The sequence below is a fragment of the Labeo rohita genome, chromosome 12 (genome assembly GCF_022985175.1).
Source record: "Labeo rohita strain BAU-BD-2019 chromosome 12, IGBB_LRoh.1.0, whole genome shotgun sequence".
Taxonomy (NCBI): Eukaryota; Metazoa; Chordata; class Actinopteri; order Cypriniformes; family Cyprinidae; genus Labeo; species Labeo rohita.
This window is the reverse complement of record NC_066880.1, coordinates 20023543-20044111: the sequence shown is the minus strand read 5'-3', so window position 1 is coordinate 20044111 and position 20569 is coordinate 20023543. Positions and strand designations below refer to the sequence as shown.

Below are 20569 nucleotides of genomic sequence, written 5' to 3'. Positions count from 1 at the left end.
GCTAAAACCAGCCTGACCAGCCTAGCCAGGCTGGAAGACCAGCTAAAACCAGCTACTTCCAGCCTAACCCAACTAAGACCAGCCAAACAGCTTTGGCTACCCAGTTTTCCTTTGTCAGGCATTTTGGGCATTGACCAATTTGTGTTTTGTAGTACAATGCTGTATCAAGAAATGTCTTTAACAGGGGTCTTCAACTGATGCAGAGTTCAGCTCCAACCCTCATCAAACACATCTAAACCCACTAATCAAGGTGTTCAGGGGTACTTGATAATTACAAACAGGTGTTTTGAAGCAGGGTTGGAAGTGAAGCCTGCAAAAAGGTAGCTCTCCAGGAGCAGGGTTGGAGACCCCTGGTCTTTAATAAGTAATTAAAGACCGCTTCTATAGCCCTTCATGTTTCCTCTGTTGTGCGTGGCCCCTTAATCGTTGCTTGCAGCTAACTTTTATTTGTTATTATTATATTTAAATATATATTTCTCATTCTTGTCAGGCTTTAATCCCAGATGGGACTGCACTTTTAAGTTCCAACTTCATGTGCCAGAGCTGGTATTAGTACGCTTCAAGGTTGAAGACCATGACTACACCACTAAGAATGATTTTCTGGGCCAGTTTACTCTTCCTTTCACAAGCATGCGGACAGGTATGATTTACTGATTCTTTACTGAACACAAACTCCTCTATTGTGACTGCACATGCTCATTTTGCAACATCTGTTCTGCAGGTTACAGACATGTTCATCTGCTGAAGGCAGACGGCTCTAGCATGTCTCCCTCCAGTCTCTTCATCCATGTTAAAATCACACCTGGCTACAGCAGCCCTGCTGGACAAGTGGGCGCTCGTAATGCCTGAGAATAAAGCAATGAGTTAAAGCATGGAGTTCTTATCTAGGAAATTATATTTTTTATATCAAATTGAAGCCCAAAGTGTGAGACAAGGTATAATTTACTTAAAAATGATGCAGAAGCCATTTCACACTGTGAAAAAGAATATGTGTGTCTTGTTTTTCAGTTGAAATAAGTACATTTTCTCAATTTTTTTACGAAGAAAAAAAATTACACAAAGAAATACCATGTAAGGCATGTAATGCATCTTGAATGAAGTTAATTCTAGTATTTTAAGTATAATTGTGGCAATTTAGTATTAATTTATATCAATTTATATCGTTATGTTACTGGAAAACTGGAAAAGACTATATGTTCAAGAAAATTATTATTATTATTATTATTATTATTATATGTGCAGATGTAAGCATATTACAAAGGTACAATGGTAATGCTGTTATGTAATGTCCTAAAATGGTAAAGCAATACATTTGATATGCACCAGCCCATGTTATGTAAATATTGTTACATTTCCTAATGAAATGTTGGTAACACTTTATTTTACGGTTTCTTAACTAGTTGCTTATTAGCATGCATATTACTAGAATATAAGCCATTTATTAGTACTAATTAAGCACATATTAATGCCTTATTCTACATGACCTTATTCTACATCCTTAATCCTACCCAATACCTAAACTTAACAACTACTTAACAAGTATTAATAAGCAGCAAATTAGGAATTTATTAAGGGAAAAGTCGTAGTTAATAGTGTATAAGTGTCCCCTGTTCTAAAGTGTTACCAAAATGTTTTACTATGCAGCAAAGAGTGGAATTGACTCACAGATTAAGCATAGCAAGCGCATATACATAAGCGTATAGTAGAGGTCGACCGATATTGGATTTTACCGATACCGATAACTAGGTTTGACCACACTGGCTGATACCGAATAATCGACTGATAGTTTTTAAAATGGATAATGAACGGAAAATAAATAGTGCTCTACTATTTAAAAAAAAAAAAAAACTGAACCTACTGAATCATACTTTGTAAATGAATAAAAATATTAATATTAATTATATATTGTTCATTACAGTTAGTCCATTGTTCATTAAAGTTAACAAAAGCAACAAATGTTTTTACAAATATATCAGTGTATGCTGAAATTAACACACTCTAACAAGGAACAAGCAGTGTCACGTGTCTAAACAAATGGCACATGCGATCAGTGATTTCTGCCACTATAGGCCGCTCTCGTGCTGTATAACAAAGACTATAGGGACTTTCCTGTATAATGATGACCTTCTCAGCCGCTCCAGTAACGGACCCAACCTGTAAAAAAAAATACCGGCATGGATTTTTGCCGATAACCTTTAGTTCCGCCAAATTAACTATCGGTGCCGATTAATCAGCAAAACCGATACATCGGTCGACCTCGAGCGTATAGGTTGACAAATTACTTAGTTGGGCCAGTGTAATGCTTATGGAAGAAATACTCTCTAAAACTACTCCGCTTAGATGTCAACACACAGACAAATGAAGAAAGAAAAAGTGGTTTTATTTGTTTCTTAGGCTGATGATACACAGGGCAGTGTTGCCATCAATGGGCAACCAGATGTGAGACCGAGCCCACGACCAATCCAGATAGAAATTTGTTACCCATTCTCAGTGGGAAAGTGCCCAAGCAGCATTGCTCAAAAAAGTTGTGTGTATCATCAGCCTTAGATGTCGTTGCTAAGTTAACCTTTAAAACCTTTTAAACTTTTATGTTGAAGTGTTTACAGCATTTAACTTGTGTTACTGTTAGTCAGTTTCTCTAGTTCAATTTTTATAATATATTTATAGAATAGTTATTTTTAGGATTTTAGGTATTTTTGTCTCGAAGTGCAGTTTTAGCTTCAGTAGTTTTAGACTAATTGGAAATGCTTGAAAATGCGATGATCTGTTCATTTTGATATACATGTTAACTGATAGAAATCTTAATGAACTGAACAAGTGCTCTGTAGCCATTTTATGTATTTTTAAAAAGCCTGTTAAAACAGTAATGAAATGGAGAATCAAAATATTTTTAATATTTAGACATACAAGAGATTACTCTACAATAAAAATATAGGTTTCAGAACTTAAACTAACTCCCCAGTTAAAAATATGAATTATTTTCTACTCTTCAGAAACGCCTATATTAAAATCTTAAGAATTGTGACATCACGATTCTTCTCAACATGCCCTGTGTCATCATCATATGTGATCAAGAAGGTGTGTTCTGATTCTGAACAACTCATGTCTGTCTGTCCAACAATCACAATACTACTGTTAGGTAAAGAAAGACCTTTGATGCAATATAAGATGCATTACATAAACTAACCTAGAGAAACATCAAATAAAAATCCAAAACTGCATTGACCATCATGACCTGTGATCAGTGTAACATGTAAGGGCTCATATACAAACATTCTTTTTTGCAAAGTGAGTTACTGTTGTTTATGCATTAGTGAATCAAACAACTGAAAATCACCTTTAAACTTCACAATTTTTTATTTTTTATTTTTGTAAACAAAGATTAAGGAATTTGAAAATGTTTCAATCAATACAGCAAACTTTTTTTCTCAAGAGGTAAGCTAAACTTAAGGTAAAAGTATTCTTAATATGTTGGACATTTATTGAAAATAGCCTACTTCTAGCTGCTGAGGCATGCCTTCACTTTTATAGACCCCATAAGAGTTGTGTTTCTGTTGTTTGAGTTAGGGGAAGTGTAACAATAAAAGGGCCTTTTTTGAAAGCATGTCTTATTTTTGTAGTGCCACTGGATGACACTAGTAGCGCAGAAACTGCCTACCCTACCTTTAATCTTGGCAGCTGTTAAATGAAAAACAGTGATGTGTTATAACCTGTTTGTTTGTCTATATATATATATATATATATATATATGTATGTGTGTATATAAAGTTCTATTTTGGCAAATGTAAAAGCCCTTTCACACTAAAAGCGAAATGAATAAGCCTTAGGCTGAAGGAAAAGTCAATTTACATCTGTGCAGTAGAACGCAGAAGAAGAAAGTTCAACACACTTCTATCCAGAGTAATTTTTGCTTATTAGTATGGTTGAATTGGATCATAGAAGGTCAGCAGCAAAGAAACTGGTTAATAAACTGAGATAAAGGATATTTGTGTTTTAACATTTAATTATTGCAGGTTTGTGTCATATTCTCAGTTGCATTTCATTGTTTTTATTCATTTTGATGAATACTGACTTTTTTTTTATTTATTTATTTTTTTTTTAGATTAATTCATGTTCATATTTATTCTAGAACTTTAGTAACATCTTATTCCTGATTTCCCTCAACAAGGGGACAGGAGACCTGTCAGTCAATAAATGGGGAAAAAGTAATTGGCATTACTTATTTGAAAAATTAACTACATTACTAGTTACTTGTAATGCGTTACCCCCAACACTGGCATTGAGCAATGTGACAGCCTGCTTCAAGCAAAAAATACACTACACACTTGCTGCATCCCAGTGTACAGGGTTTGATTTTCTATACCTTGTGAAACAAGCTAAAAGCCAGTTTGTTGTTGTTGTTGTTGTTGTTGTTGTTGTTGTTGTTGTTGAGCTCAGGTGCCTCCAGTTTCCACTGATCATCCTTGAGATGTTTCTACAACTTGCCTGAAGTCCACCTGTGGTAAATTCAGTTGATTGGACATGATTTGGAAAGGCACACACTTGTCTATATAAGGTCCCACAGTTAAGAGTGCATGTCAGAGCACAAACCAAGTCATGAAGTCCAAAGAATTGTTTGTAGACCTCCAAGACAGGATTATATCAAGGCACAGATATGGAGAAGGGTACAGAAAAATTTCTGCAGCATTGAAGGTCCCAATGTGGCCTCCATCATCTGTAAATGGAAAGAGTTTGGAACCACCAGGATTCTTCCAAGAGCTAGTTGCCCAGCCAAACTGAGCAATTGAAAGAGAAGAGCCTTGTCTAGAGTGGTGCCCAGGAACCTGATGGTTACTCTAGAAACCTACAGAAGGACAAACATCACTGCAACACTCCACTGATCTGGTCTTTATGGCGGTGTGGCCAAACTTGATCCTCTGCTCAGTGAAAATGCATGAAAACACACTTGGAATTTGCAAAAAAAAAAAAACACCTAAAGGACCCTCATATTCTGAGAAACAAGATTGTCTGGCCTGATGAACCTCAATGCTAAGCATCATGTTTGAAGGAACCAGCTCTTCTCATTCACCTGCAGAGTACCACCCAAAAGTAAAGTGTGCTGATAGCAGCCTCATGCCACTAAAGCGACTCATTTTTGATAAATTTGCCAAGATTTCGAAAAAACCTTTTATGTTGTCATTATGGGGTATTGTTCACAGATTTTTGAAGAAAATAACTAATTTAATCCATTTTGGAATACGGCTGAAACATAAAATATTTAAAAAAAAAAAAAAAGTGAAGCGCTGTGAATGAATGACACTGGTGTTGTGGATGCACAGTATTTAGCTTGTTGATGATTATGGATTTTTAGTCAAATACATGCTGTTTTGCTGTGTATAAAACATACAACATGCTTGAAATGGTTATTGCACTATGTGCATGACTTTAACATTAAAACAAGGTGATCTTGTTTTTTTCGGGGAAAAAAGCATACCTATCTCAGCAGCCACTGTTTCTCCCCTCCACCATGTTTAAAGTTTATGGCATGCACAACTCAGAAACGTGGGTATATATATATATATATAAAAGAAAAGACAGCATAAGATAAGGTGAGGATGTCGTGGTCAGTTGTACTTGTAAATCGATTGAACTTTTTCTATATCATATATATATTGTCATGGTATGCAAATATATCTGTGGAGCTTTTAGTGGGCAGGAGTTATTGACACGTCAGACCTATAAAGAAACATGGATAAATGAGTAATAAGCTCTAAATGTACTCAAATTAAATTTATTGAAAAGTGTGACATCCAAGTAGTAATAAAGATTTTTGCTGTCATAATGATAACAATAGCACATACAAAAATAGTAAAATAACTGTTCCATGCTCCGGTGCAATTAGCGATTACACTACATGCATACCGCACCTGAGCCACCTCTTCAAGCAGGCCAGGGCATGCTTAAATGAACCGCACTGGACATGATACAGAGCAGTCACACTTGTGAAATGACTCTGGGGGTCAATTGCGCTCAAGCATGGATCAGATCCCCTAGTGTGAGTACATCCTAAATCTAAGTGAATAGCAGATATCACACCACAACTGTAACAGCACAAAAAAATGATGAATAATAAAAATATTAACAGCCAATTGGAATTATTTCTGCTTTAAAGAGCTTGAGTATTTAAAGTTACAGATGACACAACTGCACTGTATACTTAGAATACACTAATATAGCTATCTTTAAAATTATTGTTCTTGGTGTAAACAGGCCTTAATAGTATACTTAACTGGATGGCCAATTTCACATGTATTTTCCGTATTTTCAAAATATGTATTTTTGCCCATCTCTGGCGAGAGTTTTGACACCGAAGAAGTTGAAGAGCTACAGACCTGTCTCTCTGGGCCACTAAACTGCCTGTGCTATCGGCTGTCCATGGTGGGGGTCAAGGAAAGACATTTTTGCTGAATGTCAGTATTTTTTATCTTATCAGATCCAGCAGGCTGGGCTTTCATCCTCCTGTCCTGCGTCTAGCTCTAGGAAGCAGGAAGTGTATTTTGTTTTAAGTTTATTTATCAGGTCACTGAAATCAAATCTATTTGAAAACGGGGTGAAGATTTTCAGAAACTCCAGTTACAGTGTTGTTATGTAGCCGGTGAAACTGGAGATTCTGGCTTGTGACGTCGGAGTGCGTGCTTTTTTCAGGCTTCTGATTGGCCAACATTGCTTTTACAGTTAGGATTATATAACCACCTGGGGTCCATTCTTTGTACGTCGCTTATTACATCCAAGATCAAAAGACACGTCTGAGATGATATGACCCAGCTAATCATTATCTGCCTAATTAGGTTCTTCGAACACACCTGTTTATGATGATTAGCATGGATGGATTGAGTTATCTGAGATCATTGAGTGGTTATGCGCTGATTTAAAAGGAGCTATCGATAGTAGAAAAACTGATCAGCAACGCTTTTATTGGTTGCTCACAATGGCCAAAGAGCACACCCACTTTTTTTGGAGACAGAACAAGAACTCTTGATGGAGGGCTATGGCAAGTTCCAAAATGTAATAAAATTGCCAGGGAACACCTCAAAGGCTGCAAAAGCCAGGAGAGAGGGCTGGCAAAAAGTTGGAGACAAATTAAATTTGTAAATAGTGATGGTGTTAGATGTTATTAATCACTTATTACAGTATATGTGCATTTTTAAATGTTCATAATTACTTTAATCTTTTCTATTAGAGCCATCACAGGACTCACTACAACTTGGGAACAAGTAAAAATACAAGAAAATTAATAGTAATATTGCCGTTCTTAGTCTTTTTTTTAAGACCCATTGTTCAGGGCATCCCTGGGGGCAGCTCTTCCTTAGACCCACAACCAGGGACCAGTAGCAGCAGCACCTTCATTACTGGTAAAGATTCTTTTAATTCTCTTTGCATACTGTAAAATAATTGGTTTCCACCTTTGGTGTAATTAAAATGTAAATACACTCATTTCAACTGGTAAATCTTGAGTAGTGCTGAATTGCATTGACATGAAAGGATGGCAGCTAAACCTACTTTGAGTAAATGTAAAAATGTTGCTATGTTTCTTCTCCTGTGTACCTCATTGTAATAAAACACACACACATATATATATATATATATATATATTAATTATAATAATCCAGTGAGATTTTTGTATGGAGCACAGGCTGTTGTCAGACTCCTTGTGCAAACAGAGATCAGATCTCTCCATCACTCAATCCAGTCTGTCTTAAGAAACAGAAAAAACGGAGACAGACTAAATCCAGAAGAACTGTGGCAACATCTCCAAGATGCTTTAAGAGACCTATACCTACAAAACTACAGTACTGTTAAAATTTTTAGGCAGTTAGGCACATAAAATGAGGATGCTGTCAAAAACAATGTCATAAATAGATTTTCTTTATCAAAGAACTTCTATTAACTAAAATAAATATGCATTTGATGTGACCATCCTTTGCGTTTAAAGCAGCTTTTGCCCTATGTGCACTTGTGCATAGCTTTTCAGGTAGCTTTGCAGGTAGGTTACTTGAAACATCTTGGAGATGTTGCCACAGTTCTTCTGGATTTAGTCTGTCTCAGTTTTTCTGTTTCTTCATGTCATTCCAGAGACAGACTGGATGATGGTGAGATCAGATCTCTGTGTGGAGCACTGGCTGTTGTCAGACTCCTTGTGCAAACAAAAATCTCACTAGATTATTACAATTAATGGCAAACAGAATTTTTGGAAATGTAAACCGATATTTTTTACTGACACACTACAGCAAAAGATAGAAATAACTTACTTTAAACCATTTTTTAGCTGGTGAAAATACTAGTGGCCTAAGACTTTTGCACAGTACTGTATATATAGTGAAGACTTTAGCACTTTGTCATACCACGTATTTTCATTGCACAGGACTGTGAACAGACCCTCACGGATCAGTATCCTTTGGAGGAAGTACCTGTAAAGTGCATATCTATACATTAAAACAAACTATATAATACACACTATACATTTCTCTCAAGTAATGTACTTTCTATTTTTGACAACAATATGAGTTGCAGGAGTCCACATCTGCAGAGAGGCCTGCCTGCGACGAGGGAGTCTGCACAATGAAGTGATACAGAGGTGGACTTTTTTTTTTTTTTTCTTTTTTTTTTGCACTTTTTTGTTTGTGGCCTGTGTTAAGAGATTTATAATATAATATATTTTTTTTTCTCTGCTAATAACACAGGGTGACATCCATTCTCTCTATAAATGTAGCCTGCAGCATAAGGTTGAATAGTTGGAATTAAAAAAATCTGAGGGGACAAACAGAGCTTCAATAGCTAATGAAGAAGAAAATTGCACTAGAAATAGAGTTGCTGAAAAGGAAATTCAGAGTAAGTATTAAAACATCATTTCACACAGAGCACTACCATTGACCTTAACAACATCTCTCTTTGCAGACAAAAGATGACCTTTTTTTCATTCTTTCAGAGTCACACACCATCTAAGACATTATAGTCTTTATAGTATATTTATATATACATATATATGGAATACAATGTACTGTATATATTACCAATCTACAATCTAATATATTAGGAATTGTAATAGTAACTCACCTGCACATTTATACTGTGAACCCCCTTTCGGTTCACAAAATCCCCTTCATTGGGGCTTGGTGGGGCCTTGATATGAATGTGTGTGCAGTCTGTGGGACCAGTCACATTAGGGAGCCTGGGGGACAATCAATTCACATTCACTGGCATGTTCATATTCACATGATCTTCATTAACAAGTAGAATGTACCTGCAATGGTGAAAAAGCTCAGTTTTACAACTTAGGGTCTTAAGTGGCTTGGAAAGACCACAAAACCCCCTAAAAACTGCTTGAGCACCAGGTAAACTTTGAAAATAGCACACAGACAGCACTTTTGGCCAAGTTCTCCGCATCCCCAATATTGTAAAGGTAAGTGCCACTCGCAAAGAATCTCAATGCGATGCACAGAGTTTCTGCTGTTGTTAAAGCCCGACTCAGACGAGTCAAACTTTTAATATGAGGTTCCAACAAATTAATTATGTAAAGGCCCCCCTTTCATGAAAAACAACATATTTCAAAATGTACGCTGTCGCGCTGTGCTAATGGATCCTATCTGTGTCACAAAACATGATTAATTCTAAAAGCTCTGTGAATTATCCTTGCACCTTCCGCAATAGGTTGCTCTTGTAAAAACGGGCAAGAATGCAACAGTGCAACAGACTTCCTGTATCACCTCCACCTCCGCTTATAAACCCTTCAAACATGTCCTTGCGGGGCCCATGCTGGCTTCTTGTGGGCAAAGTGGGCTAGCCCACACCAAACCTAAACAGGCCCAGTGCAGGCTTGCCCATGCGAGGCCCACAGCTTTGGGCTCACCGCAGGCTCTTTGTGAGCAGCCCACACTGTAATGCAACTAGGAGAATACAAACAACATTGACTGGCCATTTTTTAGCCATTCAATTGATCTGAGATGGCTCAAACCAAAAGAGACCTTTTCAGAACCTGTTGTTTCATATAGGCCAGGGATCCTCAAATCTGGCTCACGAGATCCACTTTCCTGCAGAGTTTAATTCTAACCTTAATCAAACACACCTGAGCATGCTTATCAATGTCTTCAGGATCATTAGAAAATCACAAGTGGGTAAGTTTGATCAAAGCTGGAGCAGGAAAGTGCATCTTAAAAGCCATATATGAGCCTCAAATCAAATTCTGAGACATGAGACATGAGCCTAATAAGAATTTTGTGTGCAGTTTTCTCCCTTACCACTAGGGGTGGATATGGACAATGTTTGGACATTATTGCACTACAGATAGGACACTAACTTTCACATGACAAAATCCTACAATCTTACATTGGTTTTTTTTTTTTTTTTTTTTTTTGGTACTTTTGTGTATTTACATTTTTAGCTATATGTAGCTGTATTAACCTGAATTGAATGTTTTCTATTTTGTATTTAATAAATCCACTGACTTGAACAGGCCCATAAACTCTGGATCCAACCTCGAGTTAACAGAGAATACGAAGTGAGTTCTGTGAACCTGTTGAACTTGTTCTAAACCGAGTTTGGTTTTGTCAACTCTGAATCTACTCTTGAACTGTTTTCTAGTTTCAAACTCTATTTTGTTCAACTACAGTGTTTTCTTTCCAAGACAACTTAATTTAAAACTAAAATATAGAATTTAGTGGCTCATATATTGATATATTGATATATTGATTTTTAAAAAAATCAAAGGGGTTACCAATAGTTATGTTTAGGGGTTAGTTAGGAAAATAGGTTATGTAAATTATATTTAAATAATTTAAAGAGTAAATCATTCCTGAATATCAACAATACAAATACAGCATTAAATAGTTCTAGAAAATGGCATAAACTAATACAAAAAAATGCACTGCATCCTCCAGGGATTGCAGAATCATGCTCATTTTTAATAGGGGCTTGGCATGTTGTTATGATGAAAAAAAAAAAAGAAATGTAAAGTACTGATTAGGGGAAACCAATTGCCCCAAATAAAACTACTAAAACTACTTTCAAAACGTGATGATGGTTATGATGTTTGATGGTTTAAACTCTTCTATTAATGGCTTTGAAGGCCAGCCTGAAGTGCTGCACTAAGATAAGTGATCACTGTATGAGGGTGTGGAATTCAACGGATTGGTGGATGCTCATGATGGTGGCTGGGTGTCTCCCTCTTGCCCTCACTGCACATTAAGATAAGCTCCTACACCACAAACACCCACAACTACAGAGCTGAATGACTAGGTTGTTCCTGCTGTAATACCTGAAAACACTTCCATGCTAAATGACCACATTGTTGCTGCTCTAACACCTGAAAACGCTTTCATGGCTGAGCAGAAAAATCTGTAAGTGCTCTATTTATTCTAATTTTTGTCTCTTTGTATGTCTTTTTTAATTTTACATTTTATTGTAAAATTATACAGAGAAAAGAGCTTAGAGAGTGACAGGGGAGCTGAAGGAAAGAAAAAGACAAAGAAGCACAAGAGCCAAACATGGGCTAAAGAGGGGCCACGAGACCCTTTTGAAATGGTAACTGATCATTTATGTGTGTGATCTTTTTTTTTTTTTAATGAGAAGTGTGAGTATATTTACCTGTTTAATATAAGTTCAATTTGCTCCCAGCTAGACTCTCTTTCTGAGGAAAAGCAACAGGAGATTCAGAAGGCCCTACACCTGTTTTCTTTTGGTCATGGGCCTCCAAAGAACCTACAAGAGGCTCAGAGACACACATACCGCTTTTGGGATACTCAGCCAGTCCCTAAGATAGGTATGAATAATGCACAGGTAAACAACATAAACCATGTGCGTGTCTACAAATGGCTTTCATTCTTTTTTAGATGAGAAAGTGACATCACATGGACCAGTTGAGTCACAAAGGCCTAGTGTTCGAGAGGAGCCATACTCGCTGCCACAAGAATTCATTTGGGACACACTCAATCTGGACAACCAAGAGCAGGTAAGCGAGAGGTCTTTGTGAACCAGTGCAGTCACAAAATTATTTACTGTACAAGAGTCAACAAAAATATCCTTGAAATACAGTGATGGACAAGGTACACATATACTGCTTTTGATAAAGTATAGATGGTTTGATTAAATATTACTATAGTAAAAGTTCAAATACTCCTTTTAAGTACTAATTTTTGCATAATTATTTGCAATTAATGAAAATGTATTACAGTTTAAGTATAGTAAATACAATGAGTAGAAATTAAAAGTTCTTTTTTGGAATTTAGCACATTTTTATATGTAATTTCATAATTACTTTCATTGTCTTTTGAAATATGGTTGTAGTGTACTGTCAGTACATTAAAACAAGTGTACTTCTTTAAATCACGGCAGACAATTATTAAAATGTAATGATTAAAAATGTATTGTAAAGTAAAACTTTCAATTTGACATTATTCACAAGGGCACTTTTTAAAAATATACATGTGTATAAATATACAAGTGTTTTAAAAAACATGAAAGTTTTGGCCTCCCTCTCTCTCTCTCTCTCTCTCTCTCTCTCTCTCTCTCTCAGTCACACATACTGAGCCAAGCTGTGGCTCTACATGTCAAAATTTAGGCTTGACTAGTCAAAATATGAATTCCGGATATCTGTCGATAGTTTTTTTTTCTTGTCCACTACAATGGACACCATGATTGAAGCAATGAAACCCATATTTACTGAACTAAAGCTTAAACATATAGCCTAGAGTATGTGAACTAGTTTTGTAGAAGACACACTGTAAAAATGAGGAATGCTATAAGAATGCAGAAAAAGTTGTTTTATGGTAAGATGAAGGTTAAAAAAATAAAATAAATAAAAATAAAAAAATAAAAGAAGAAGAAAAAGAAGAACCAGGAAACAGAACATCCACAAAGGACAAGACTTTTATAACAGTGCATTATCTCCCAAGATAATGCTGAACACAGTACAAAAAAAAAAAAAAGTAAATTACGAATCTCCCAAGATAACGCTGAAATACAGTACTAAAGTAAAAAAAAAAGGGCACTATGAACATAAATTAGCATATAAAAGGCAAAAATGGAGAGAGGGTGCTCGCTGCAGAGCCAAATGGGAGGAGCTGGAGCTCTAGCTCCCCCTCGCTGGAGGTAATGGGTGGAGATAGACACCTAACCACACCCTAACCCTACCCCTTACCCCTTACCCTATCCTAAACATAACTCCACCCATTAGTTCACACAGAGGTGGAGCTGGACATCAAGAGAGGGGGAGCTGGAGGCCATTTGGTTTTACAGTGAGGAGTACTTGAAAATTGGACTCCTCCACCATAACTATCTTATGTGATTGATGATGAGGTCTGTTATGTTCTAAATTACCCTGGAGGCCACTTTCCCTGCAGAGTTTAGTACCTCCAATCCTAATCAAACACTCCTAAACAAGTTATTAATCAATGTATTTAGGATTACTAGAAAGTTACAAGTGAGTTTAGGCAAGACCAAATGAAATGTAACCATCATTTATAATGTTATTGCTTGAATGTTTATGCAAACAAAAAAATTAAATAAAATAAAATGCAAAGTGCTGCTAATGTTATTTGTTGTTTGTTGGTTTTCAACATATACAATTTTTTGTAATATTGATAGCCGTGATCATTTTGGTCACTATAATCTCGATATGAAATATTCATATAGTTTGATCTCTACAGACAAAAAAACAAATATGATACAATGGCAGGCATCAATTTAAAAGTAGGGCTGTAGCCAGAAAAAGCCATAGTTTGATATATTATTTTTGTGATTTTTAGAAAGTAAAGTTACCTGTCAACCATAAAAGCAGCTGGTCAGTTCTTGTGTTGTTTCCCCCGTTTCCTCGCATCAGCTTGGATTGCTACTTGAATGTTCAGTCCACACTCATTAAACACACAAGTCATGCAGCATTTACATAAACATCAAGAACGCTACACTAAACATTGCAAAAATAATTCAAAATCTTATTGTATTATTGTTAAATCAAAAACTAATTTTGTAGTAGGAACAAGTGGATTTTTTTTTTCTTTTTTTCTTTTAATGAATGTTCTGTAGAGCGCAGTAAAACTGTTGGATAGACTAATGACTTGCCAACCACTGCCAACCAAAAATCTTATCTATGTAATTATCTATGTCATTTTATTATCTATGCAATTACAGCTGAGAGAACTGTGTGACTTGCTGAATGAAAACTACACAGAGGAGGATGACAACACGCTTCGTCTGCACTACTCTCCACAGTTCTTGCTCTGGTGCATTTTATTTTTTGACATAATAGCTGCATCAGTAACTATAATCTTATTATTTGTCTTCATGTTTTATGGACTTCATGTTTTATGGAATGCAGGGCTCTGTGTCCCCCTGGATGGCAGTCACAGTGGCATTGTGGAGTTCGAGTTAAGTCCAGTCAAAAACTAGTGGGTTTCATAAGTGCCATTCCTGTTACTATTAAAGTATTTGACACGTAAGTGCAAAATTTTCTCGGACGGCTAAATGATTTATTAAACAATTTTGGTTGATGTAAATGACAAGGTAACACTTTACAATATGGGTGCACAAATATCTATTAATTAATGCTTAACTAATGCTGAGATAATCATGAGTTAATATATAACGCATGAAGAACTAAACCATTCATTAATAATTACTTCATCAGCAACAAATGAACATTCTATATGATTCATAGATTAAGTAATACATAAATTATTAGTTAAATGTGTCATAATGTATTAATTCCCTAATAACTTATTTTATGAACTAATAGTGTAAATTCATGTGTTAATTACCACAATGGGTTGAAGCCACACATTTCATCTTCCAGTTGTCTGCTTTAATTTATCATTAGCTAATGATTTGCAAAGATATCATTATGTTATGACTTTACTTGTTGAGGCACAGGACTATTAACTAATTGTTAAGTAATATGTCATTGTGGCTATGGATTTAGAATTAGTTAGTCAAGTGTCTCAACAAGTAAAGTCACAACATAATGATACATTTGCAAATCATTAGCTAATGAGTATTTAAAGCAGACAACTGGAAGTTGCAGTACATAGCTTTGACCACTGTGGTAATATATGAATTTACATTATTAGTTAATAAAATAAGTTATTAGTCAATTAATACATTATGACACATTTAACTAAGAACAATTTATTGATTACTTAATCTATGAATCATAGAATGTTCATTAGTTGCTGATGTAGTAATCATTAATAAATGGTTTAGTTCTTCATGAGTTATACATTAACTTGTGATTGTGCATTAATTAATTAATGCACATTTGTGCACACGTATTGTAAAGTGTTACCAATTACAAAAATACTCTACAGAGAGCTGAAGATGGTGGAGGTGAACTTCCTTTGTGTACACAAAAAACTTCGCTCAAAAAGAGTGGCACCAGTCCTAATCAAGGAGCTTACCAGACGGGTCCATCAGCAGGGTATATCTCAAGCAATCTACAGCACGAATGTGGTCTTACCAAAACCTATTGCCAGTTGTAGGTATGATTAAAATTATAAGGATATCTCTCTTACTCTCTCAGACCATCACTGCTGATTTGTTTGTGGTACAATTTTAAACTAAATACTGTTTCTCTTCATGGTTGTTAAAAGGTATTGGCACAGGTCACTGAACCCACGCAAGCTGATTGAGCTGAATTTCTCCTCTCTCACTCGTAACATGACCCTGCAGCGTGCCGTCAAGCTAAATCGGCTTCCTGAGGTCAGACTGCCTGCCTGAGGGCCATCATGTAACATGACACATTCTTTTTTAATCCTTATGCTCTGTTTGCTTTTACTGTCTTGGTTTAATGGTCCAAGACCCATATGATTTGAAGCTGTTAAGTTACTGCAGTATTTTGAAAATGAAGCACAAAGCACTGAAACTTTATTGTAATTGGAAGGATTATTATTATTATTATTATTATTATTCTGCCATAAAACTGATTGTGCAGACCAAACTGTAAGTCATAGAGCCTTGGGCAGATGCTAGGTCTCAAACTGGGAAGAGGCTGGCAAAGACTCACTGTAGTCAGCCAATAGGGGCCACTACAGGACGATCAGAACGAAACTTGATGGGCCTGTTTGACTAGAGGTCTGTGAGAAAGAAATTGTCCACTAGGTGGTGCTATTGTGTTTTACGCCTTGTATATCACATGATGTTTCACACATACGCACAATATTCATATCATATGTTCGATCTGCCCATTTTGTACAACTTTGCCTCTAGAACCACTGCTGGCAATCAAACCGTTTGTTAAACATTATGTTATTTGACATTATGTAAAAAAAAGTGATGGTCCTAACAAAAAGTAGTCACAAGCTTTTTGATAGACCCAAATAACGCACAAATTTGATGAAGAGCTCACCAAAGTGGACAATACGCTATATCTCCTCAATGCTTTATTGTATTCAGACCAAATTTGAAGTTTGATATGACAACCATGTCCCGAGTTTACCTGCACAGTTTCAGCACAGTGGAGCCACAGCAAAGCTGTGAGAAAGAGATCGTAGGGAAGGGTTCACCACACTCGGTCCTGGAGGGCTGGTGTCCTACAGAGTTTAACTCCAACCTTAATCAAACAAGCAGCTAATCAAGGTCTTAATAAGTATACTTGAAACTTCCAGGCAGGTGTGTTGAGGCAGGTTGGAGCTAAACTCTGCAGGACACCTATATAGGACTATATATGCAAGTCTATATAAGGGGTTATCAAATCTCATCAATTCTCAGTTATTTATATTTTTATTATATAATTATAAAAGTGGGGCAGGATAATGTCTGCACATGCCTAACTGCCTAACATAACCTTGGCTCCCTTGGTTTCTTTCTCTAAAGCCCTTGCTGTGAGAATTCACTGGCCAATGGTGTTTGACCATGCAAAATAGAGGCAGGATCCTCTACTCTATAAAGCATCGCTGAATGCCATTCCCTCAGAATCTTTGGCCTGAAGCAGAGTGTAGCAGAGCTAAGACATTGTGTCAGTAGCTGATGCTATGTGGAATGTATAAAATCCTGTCACGTTAATAGCGAGGGTCTAGCTCAGCTGCAAGCAAAGCCATTGACCTTAGCTAAAAGTGCTTCATGCAATAAAGACATAAGCTCAGTGACATGACAGCAAGTTTCACAAGCAATATAATATTATATTGTATAATAATAATAGACAATATAATAAATATATATTTTCCCCACTTTAGCAGAATGAAACCTTAATATTATCAGATTTTACAAACGTGTTAAAAAATAATTGTGTTAAATATCTTTCATTCATATCGATATACATCCTTATATATTCTATCCTTACCATCTGTAAAGCAGTACGTCAAAGGATATATCAACATAATACAGCTGCAGCTACATTGATTGTGGCTTATATGAAGACATTTACTGCCCATCAGCCACCTCCAAACTACCCTGACCTGTAGATTCATGATGATTCTAAAGGACTATAGTTCTAATGAACTATATTCTAATGGACATCTTTCCCTAACAATATTTATGATAACCTGCTTGTATTTGTATATTTATGTTGCAAAAGTTAACTTGCTTCATGTATTAGGGCTGCTGTTTCATATAACTGCTGTATGTTTCTTCAGTGATCAGTTTGTACGAAGCTTCCATTTAAATGTAATTTATTTCATCATACATTTTTTAAATCAAGAAAACAATGTCATAAAATTCTAAGTTTGTGTGTGTGTGTGTGTTGCAGTGTGTGTAAAAGATTTTTTGCCAACACAGTATGGTCTGTTTGGGGTCAGTTTTGAGATGCCAAGAAAGTTGTAAGGACTTTGCGCATCCTTTAACTACACTAATAATCTCTCTCCTCGTTATAACAACAGACAACAAAAACGACAGGCCTTCGCCCCATGACTGTACAGGATGTGCCAGTGATTCAAACTCTTCTGAGAGAACATCTAAAGGCTTTTCATCTCATTCCTTCTCTGACCCTGGAGGATGTTGAGCACTGGCTTCTGCCTCAAGATGGTGTGATTGACACATATGTTGTGGAGGTCAGTATGATGGAATGTCTTTAAACTATTTTATTCAGACATCTAGCTGTCATGTCCTGCGTTAATGCCACTTTTTATGCAGAGCATGGCCGATACCATAACTGACATGGTGAGTTTCTACACACTTCCCTCTACGGCCCTGAATCACCCTGTGCATAAAGGCCTGAAGGCAGCCTGTGTTCTCTATTGCATCAGCAAGGCCACTCCACTGCTGCAGCTAATGGAGGATATCCTTATCATCTGTAAAGCAGTAGGTCAAAGGATATATCAACATAATACTGCTGACTACATTCATTGTGCCTCCTATGAAGACATTTAGGGTAGAGTGGGGGAAAATGCCCCCTTGTGGTAAAATGCCCCCTATTGTTTTCTTTTTCCAAGATAACCACTAGATAAAGTACAGATGATTTTTATTGTATCTATGGGCTAACCCTGACAAGAGTGATGTAGTATTCACAATGAAACTTACACTAGTGATGTACCTGAGAGAAAACAGATTTCACAGTAATTGATCTAATTTTTAGCAGTAAGAAAAAAAGTGTTTTAAAGCTTGTTGTTTTGTAGAACATCACAGTTATATATGATATAAGAATAGTAAGGCCTGTAGATAGGGAGCATGTGTTATTTCCCCAAGCCACGTGGGGTAAAACGCCCCCAGGGGGCGTGGTTTAATTACTGTAGTTACTCAAATTCTTTGTTTTTCTATTAAATTAATTCTAACTAGTTGGCTGAATAAAAATATTTGTACTTTATCCACCTTTTTCTTCCTGTAAGAGAGGGCGCGCCATTTGTAAATTGTATGGGTCTGGCTTCCGGTCTAATCCGCATCCAGCTATATTTAGCTGTATGAAACAGCTTGTTTCGCTGCTTGATATTCCAAACTGGTGTGTCTTAGCATATTATTTTAATGTATTACTGTATCTTAATTAGAAGTCTCAACCATTGGCTTACGTCCGCGTATTTAAAAATGATCTCAAGTTAGCATCAAGTAGCTAGTTAACTAGCCAGTTAGCATCAGCTAACAAAATTTTTCAAATAGGCTGTTATAATTTTGGAATTCATAATTATTGATTATATCCTTTTTCATTTTAAGCTAAAACTGCCTGTAATCTGATTTTGCTGTAAAAGTATAAAGCAAATTGCTTTGTCAGACTGAATCTACTATTTAAATTACAAATTTAATATTTGTTAAAAAAAAAATTAACAAATGATTTCTGGAAATTTTTCATACTTGGTTTATAATTGATGTAATTGTCACGAAAGTTATGATACATTTCCTGAACACTTTTAACTTTTGTTTCACAGAAAAAAATTACACAGTCCTTAATTGGGGGGGCGTTTTCTCCCACTCTACCCTACTGCCCATCAGTCATCTCTAAACTTCCCTGTCCTGCAGATTCATGATGATTCCCTTAAATTTAATGTTTGTGCTTGTCTCATCATTCATTGTACTCTCTGCTTTTCTGTTCAGAGAAAGTTCGATGTTTTCTCTGCTCTGGATGTAATGGATAATAAAGCTTTTTTGGAGCCCCTTAAGTTCAGAATGGGAGATGTACACAAACAGTATTACCTCTACAACTGGAGATGCCCTGAGATGGCCTCAGACAAGGTGATCAATCAGTCTGTGGTTTAATTTTTTATTTCATTTTATTATTATTATCTTTTTTTTTCTTTTGAAAAGACGTGTAATAAAACTAATATTGTGTTTTCCATATTTCAGTTGGGTGTTGTGCTGAAGTAAAGGCATTTTGCGTACAAATGGGCAATGAAAATACATAAACACGTGAGACTTATATAGCACACTTTTCTTACATATAATTATTAAATAAATCCTTATTTCACAATATGAAATTTGCATGCATGTGTTTCTTTCTTTAATATTGATACAGTTGTCCATTATGTTTTTATGTTGCACAGATATTTTTGATAGGTCTAATGAGTTGATTCTGGCAGCTTGAGGAAGCAAGACACAAACCAGATATACAGTACTATAGTTTTACTTAGTACTGCTCATTCAAACTAATTATTATATTATCTCTGCATGAGATAAAAAGTACATTAATGTCAAGAATCTTTTTGAAATAAATATATTAAATATTAAAATGTAAAATGACTGTTTTATTTTAAAATCTAAAATAAAACATACATTGTTATTAATATTATTATAATAATAAAACAAAAAATAAAATTTTACTTAACACAAAATCTACCTTTTTCATATTAACATGACATGGAAATATGTTCTTGACAGTTTATTGTCCACAACTGGTTTAACTGTGAAGAGCAATGGATAGAAAATCAATATGGTCCATATCTTTCTTGTATTGTTGTGCTGGCTGTGTGTTGTAACAATTAATGGGAATGAAAAATAGACAGATTTATTTATTGTTTTTGTTTGTTTGTTTGTTTGTTTGTGCTGAGAACTATTTCTGACATAAGTTCACAGGCCAAACAGAATATCTACCCACATGAACAGACCTGAACATGCAGTAGTATTTTGTGCAGTATATATAAGGCAACACCAGGTGGCGCAATCGAGTTGACACCCTACGAGAAAACAT

General features: G+C 35.8%; 2 protein-coding genes across 6 annotated transcripts in view; both read left to right on the top strand.

Moving 5' to 3' along the window:
• plcd3b (phospholipase C, delta 3b) overlaps positions 1 to 5588 on the top strand; it is a 32605-nt gene extending 27017 nt beyond the window's left edge. For all 4 annotated transcript variants that reach the window (XM_051124736.1, XM_051124738.1, XM_051124737.1 and 1 more), the window contains exons 15-16: positions 491 to 640; positions 722 to 5588. In XM_051124736.1, the coding sequence (XP_050980693.1) occupies positions 491 to 640; positions 722 to 849 (278 nt within the window). In that variant the 3' untranslated portion in view covers positions 850 to 5588. The remainder of the gene's footprint in view (positions 1 to 490; positions 641 to 721) is intronic.
• Positions 5589 to 11233: 5645 nt separating this feature from the next.
• Positions 11234 to 19914, top strand: nmt1b (N-myristoyltransferase 1b). 2 transcript variants are annotated; one of them, XM_051124985.1, is made up of 12 exons: positions 11234 to 11372; positions 11451 to 11556; positions 11650 to 11794; positions 11865 to 11983; positions 14161 to 14252; positions 14348 to 14464; positions 15333 to 15503; positions 15615 to 15723; positions 17838 to 18008; positions 18091 to 18258; positions 19480 to 19617; positions 19729 to 19906. In XM_051124985.1, the coding sequence occupies exons 1-12, from the start codon at positions 11305 to 11307 to the stop codon at positions 19747 to 19749; spliced, it is 1425 nt and encodes a 474-aa protein (XP_050980942.1). In that variant the 5' UTR covers positions 11234 to 11304; the 3' UTR covers positions 19750 to 19906. The 2 variants fall into 2 exon arrangements, with proteins under 2 accessions (XP_050980942.1, XP_050980943.1); XM_051124986.1 differs by having other exon boundaries at positions 11634 to 11983; positions 19729 to 19914.
• Positions 19915 to 20569: the final 655 nt, after the last annotated feature.

Bases quoted from the DNA above. Each gene is read 5' to 3' on its own strand.
- nmt1b (XM_051124985.1), top strand. From the start codon at position 11,305: ATGCTAAATGACCACATTGTTGCTGCTCTAACACCTGAAAACGCTTTC. The intron at 11,373-11,450 runs GTAAGTGCTCTA...AAAATTATACAG, and splicing joins ATGGCTGAGCAGAAAAATCT to AGAAAAGAGCTTAGAGAGTG. The intron at 11,557-11,649 runs GTAACTGATCAT...ATTTGCTCCCAG, and splicing joins CACGAGACCCTTTTGAAATG to CTAGACTCTCTTTCTGAGGA.